General features: G+C 36.7%; 1 protein-coding gene across 1 annotated transcript in view; it reads right to left on the reverse strand.

Moving 5' to 3' along the window:
• Positions 1 to 2846: 2846 nt before the first annotated feature.
• The window catches only part of LOC110293680 (FERM domain-containing protein 3-like), an 11777-nt gene continuing 8865 nt past the window's right edge, over positions 2847 to 5758 (reverse strand). Inside the window, exon 3 of the mRNA XM_021161550.2 lies at positions 2847 to 4497. Within this exon, the coding sequence (XP_021017209.1) occupies positions 3971 to 4497 (527 nt within the window). The 3' untranslated portion in view covers positions 2847 to 3970. The remainder of the gene's footprint in view (positions 4498 to 5758) is intronic.

The raw sequence follows: 5758 nt of genomic DNA on the forward strand, positions 1-5758 counted from the left end.
TGGATATTCATAGTCAGCTATTGGATGGATCACAGGGCCCCCAATGGAGGAGCTAGAGAAAGTACCCAAGGAGCTGAAGGGATCTGCAATCATATAGGTAGAACAACAATATGAACTAACCAATACCCCCCGAAGCTCGTGTCTCTAGCTGCATATATATCAGAAGATGGCCTAGTCAGCTATCACTGGAAAGAGAGGCCCATTGGTCATGCAAACTTTATATGCCCTAGTACAGGGGAACTCCAGGGCCAAGAAGTAGGAGTGGGTGGGTAGGGGTGTCAGGGGGAAGGTATGGGGGACTTTTGAGATAGCATTTGAAATGTAAATGAAGAAAATATCTAATAAAAATGTGAGGAAATAAAAAAAAATCCAGGCTGAGCAAGTTATGGGGAACAAGTCAATAAGCACCACTCCTTCATGACCCCTCCCTCCATCAGTTCCTTTCCCTAGGTTCCTGCTGTGATTTCTTACCTTGGCTCCCTGTGATGGTGACTAAAAGCCAAATGAATTCTCCCCTCTCTAAGTTGTTTTTGTCATAGTGTTTTTGTTACAGTGACGGAAACCTAAGCAGGACAGAAATGTTGTATGATAATTCTATGCCCAGAGAACAATTCATTTACATAACTAGACAGTGAGAATTGGTTTTATCTGATTTGCCATTTGAAGAACCATAAGGTCACCTGTGCCAGGAAACTCAAGATGACAAGGTAAGTTAGAGCTATTTTATGTCAATAAAATTAGATTAGAATAAAACATAGAATTTTTAACTTATGAAGAATATAGCTGGCAAACAACTTTTCCTAATTTTTTCTTGACTCTGAAAAGTTATTTTCTTAGAAGATAAATGGTTAGAATCATGGTTCTGTGGATAAGAAAAACCAATTTCAGCTGGAGAAGGTGCTGGAATTTAAAAGAAATGTTTTGATTTGTACCATCCACAGAAGATATCTTTTAATTCTATCAAGAATAGTTTTGTAACTAAAGGTGCAAATTTGGGTTGTATGGTTCCATCCAGCATTCTATTATAAACTGATTCCAAGTTCCTTCTTTCATTGGTGGAGGCTGTGACAACTCTTGTCTATGACAGACCACCTTCGATGTCCAAGCCTCAGCAAAGATAAGCTTCTTTATCACTTCTTTGTAATAAGACTGGAAGTTTGAGAACCTAAGTGTTATCCACCATAAGGCCTTTTCAACCCAAGTATATAAAAGACACACTACCAGAAGAAGGTTCATATTGGCTTTACTGAAGGATGGGTGAATACAGCTGAAGCCTGAGGCCCAAATGATGTTTCTTTCTTCCTCTCTGAAGTGATGACAGCTGAGCTCCTCTAGCTCACTCATGAACTTCTCTTCCCAGTCAGAGACTGAAGCTGGAATGTGGAAAACAAATCTTGAATGGGTTCGACATATGCAGGTCCTTCTGACTCTGGCTATGGCATAGAGACTTGAACTTCAAAAGCAGGTCCAAGATAGACAGGGAAAGAGAGAAGAAGCAGGGAAATAAGTAAGCAGAGAACTTCAGTAAGTATCTTCCCAAAGTTGAGAAAATTTTACCCAAAGATGCTCAAGTCCCATCAGCTACAACAACCCCAGGAATCACTCCAGAGGTGAAAGCATGACTGAGTACTTGTTCTTTACTGGCAATGTTGTGGGAGAGCCTTCCTCTATTCAAATCAAGGATAAAAAGAGAAGTTGCATGGACAAAATGAGTTAACTATCTGACAACAGTTACTGACATACAGAAACTCTGTTCTTCCTTGCAGTGGTGTTGTGGTTTTGTTTTTATTTGTTTGTTGTAGTGGTAATCCTGGTACTTTAAAATCATTTGTCTACTTTTCTGCATAGTTGAAAACTTCTGAGCAGACTGAACTAGACAGATTGAATTGCTCACTTTGGAAATCAGTTACTGGTAGTGTTGGAACTTTATTAGAGGTATGGAACTACTATATATTTTATAACTGAAGGTAATCAAATTATATAGGAGAAAATCCTATGTTTAAATTCAGTACCCTTTCCTCCCTTTGCTCTGACAATGTTTGTAAGAACTCTTAACAGAAAGCACAAGACTGTTTCATCCATGAATTAATGACACAAAGCAATATACTGGAAGATTTCTTCCCTCATTTATCTTCTTTACCTAAGCTGAATTTGCATGACATCTGATTATCCTTTCACTCTTTTCAATAGGGGACCCAATTATGAATAGAATAAAATAAGATCTTAAGGAAACCCAGAAAAGAAAGGCATATATTGGACAACATAAAAATCGAGAAGATAGCCTTTATTCCTACCTGTTTTTCTGACTTGTCCTGCCCCACCCACAGACAACCTCACATACTCATATTCACAGAAGCACACACACATACACAATACATTCAAGAATATATACACATAATCAGACACAACAAAAAAACATGCAAAGAGACATGTACCCATATATACATACACATATACACAGAGACATATATATATACACACACACACACACATATATATATACATCTGTACGGTTCCACGTACATATATATACATGCATACATAGATACATGTGCACACAAATATACATGCAGATATGCATGAATATTCACAAACCACACAGACAGATACACATATATACAGACATGCATACACATAAGCACTGGCATATATCCAAACACATACACTAGACATAAACATAGACAGATAAACATACAAACAAACACTGACATATATGCAAATATATACACTCATGAATACACACACACACACACACACACAGAGCCATACACATATAAACATATATCCACCTAAACAAACACACACACAGTTTTTAATTTTTTCACAGAATCACAATGAATATTGTGAAGGATCAAAAATATTTTACTTTAAAATTTGTATACTGCCATTCAGATTCACTGAAATGTGCTGCTGTAGAGTTGAGGAGCAGAAGAACGGCTCCTTACACTGTAGAATGTCCTACATCACAATCATTTCCACATGAGATACCAATTGGCCACAGGTGTCATCAGAATTCTTCTTTGGTACCTTCCATCTGTCCAACTGGTCATCTTTCACTCCAATTAGTGAAGAATATATAATGAACTAGTCTATCTTTGTTGTATTTCTTCTTCAAATTTCACTTTATTGTCAAAACATTCTGCTAATATATGCTAAATGTATGGACATAACAAAAATGAAAGTACTAGATTACCATGCCTAAATGTTGGAAGATGGCCCTCACATGGCACTTAGTGTTCTCTCTTATACCTCCAGTTCCAGCATCTGTTTGGACAACTTACTACAACTTCTTCCCACTAAGTTTTGTATATCGTTTGCAAATAGTTATAAAGTATTAGCTTTTTCAGCCAAACATATATTTTGTAAAAACTGGTGCCATAACATTAAAAAAATTTCTGATACATCTTTGTGCACTAGGTTTACAATATGTAAACTTACAAAATTCAATGGGGCTTTTCCTTGCAAAAAATAAAAAGTTTACCAAAATTCTTTGACTATAGAAGTACTCTTTAAAAACTGAAAGAAAAAACCCAAGCATAAATTTAGTTGTATAAACATTTCTTAGAGAATGCTTTTTCACTAAGAATTATATTGAAAAGTATTCTCTTGGACTGTGACTAAAATTCTAATTATTAACATTCCCTTTTATAGTGATGACAATGAAAAAAATAGGAAAAGTAAGTCATTTTGAGATAAGATAAAGAGAATGTCTACATTGCAATAAAAATAACATATTTTTGGTTAAAGACTGCATATAGCAAATAGAATTTGTTTTAAACTTGTATTTAGTATATTAAGACACAGAAAGCCAATTTAAGAGTTTGGCATGCAGCTTTATGATCCTTGGCCATTTGGACCATGGCATCTCATGAAAAAGGTAATTTTAATTTTGAATACAGTCCTTTTTCTTATCAGGGAAGCCCAACATGTAAAAAAAAAAAAATGTTGACCTTCCCAGACTCCTTCTCCTTTAGAGGACGGTAGTATTCATAGTAAAATTGCTCAAATTCATGTTTTTGAATAAGAAGGAGATATCAATACCTGACTCCACAAGGAGGAGGACAAGGGGAAATACAAACAGAAGCAATCCCAGGCCCACCACCAGGAGCCTGGAGCAACGCTTGACCAGAGGGTTTAGCCAAATACGGCCGGTCAGGATGGAATAGCTCCATGACAAAGCTTGGCGAGCTTCCTTCACCTTCTCTTCTTCAGCCATCAAAAAGACATTTTCATCTGCTTCTACATCCTCAAACGTATCTGTGTCTTCTCTTTCTAACACAAACCTAGATGGACAGTCAAATAGCATGTCTACTTCATCATCATCCACTTGGGTAGGGAGCAGGCTGGCGCTGGTGTTGTATGCTAGTTCAGAGAGGATCAATGGGTCTTCTTTTACTTTATCTTCCTCTTTACTTGGAGAACCTGCACTTTGAGCTCCCTTCACTGGTGAGCTTGCAACCATGTGCTCAGAAGCATCTGCTTTAGACAAGGGGGCACCTGCAAAAAAAACATTACTTTATAAATTTTAAATTTCACATTTTTTCGCAAAACCCTGCAGTAAAAACAAATGGAATTCAAGGAATATGTAAAACTTTCTGTAGAATGTAGACATTAAGCAAAATCATATTAAAAAAAAAAACTATCCTAAATGATTTTCAGTGGATACCTGTATGAAGAAAATGTGTTTTATCTATCCAAAAAATATTATCAGACTTAGAAAGGAACAAAGTGCTGATCAACAGTGCTACACAGAAGAACATCAGAGCTATATGCTAAGTGAAAGAAGCCAGGCATAAAAGGTCACCTAGTGCATGTTTTCATTGAAAAAGCAAATATATGAAAAGCCACAGAAACAGAAGACATTATGGTGGGAAAGTCAGCAGGAACTGTTGGAGAAAAGGAATGGACAGAAACTATAACAGTAACTGTTTACCAGGTTCAGGATTTCCTTATAGGTAATGAAAATGTTGTGGCCCTAGATAAAAGTATTAGTTGCCCGTGACTGAGTATGTCCTAAATGTCAGTGAATTATTCTTTGAAATACTTTTTGCTTTATTAAGTGAACTGCATCTCTGTTGAGAAAAAAGAAAGTCATAAATTTTCCCCATTAAAACTGAACAGAGTCTATAGACAGAAATCAAGACTTTTAGGAATGTTTAATGTCTTTTAATGAGAGGACTTCTTCTCTCAAAAGGAGGCCCCCTAGACCCTTTTCCTTGGAAAACAATGAAATTCTCCATTGTAGGTGAATGCTTTACTACTCTGCAAACACCATCACTTCTTGCTTTGTTTTCATTTGTGTGGTCACAAAGATGATGAGTGCTCTGTAGTTGTTGTTGTTGTTGTTTCTAAGAGAACAACATATCCTCCTTAGGTAGTCTACTTTGCATGTATTCCATTTCCTGTATCCTTCTACTGTATCCAAGCTAAGGGATAGCTTGAGATTGAAGGCAGCAGCATGTTTTGATGATAATGCTTTGGTACTCCTCTTGCTCAAAGACTTTTAATCTCCTCATTAACACACTGTGCCTATGGATGGTTTCTGTACATCTGCCTTCAGAATGTATTCAGAATCCCATTCCAGGGCAAAGTCTTTCTCTCTTCATTTGAACTACCCAGCTCAGAGCTGGTGTCCTTTTTAATTTTTTTTAATTTTTAATATTTTTATTACATATTTTCCTCAGTTACATTTCCAATGCTATCCCAAAAGTCCCCCATAGCGCCCCCCACTTCCCTACCCACCCATTCCCATTCTTTT

This window comes from Mus caroli, chromosome 4 (genome assembly GCF_900094665.2).
Source record: "Mus caroli chromosome 4, CAROLI_EIJ_v1.1, whole genome shotgun sequence".
In the NCBI taxonomy this organism is placed as follows: Eukaryota; Metazoa; Chordata; class Mammalia; order Rodentia; family Muridae; genus Mus; species Mus caroli.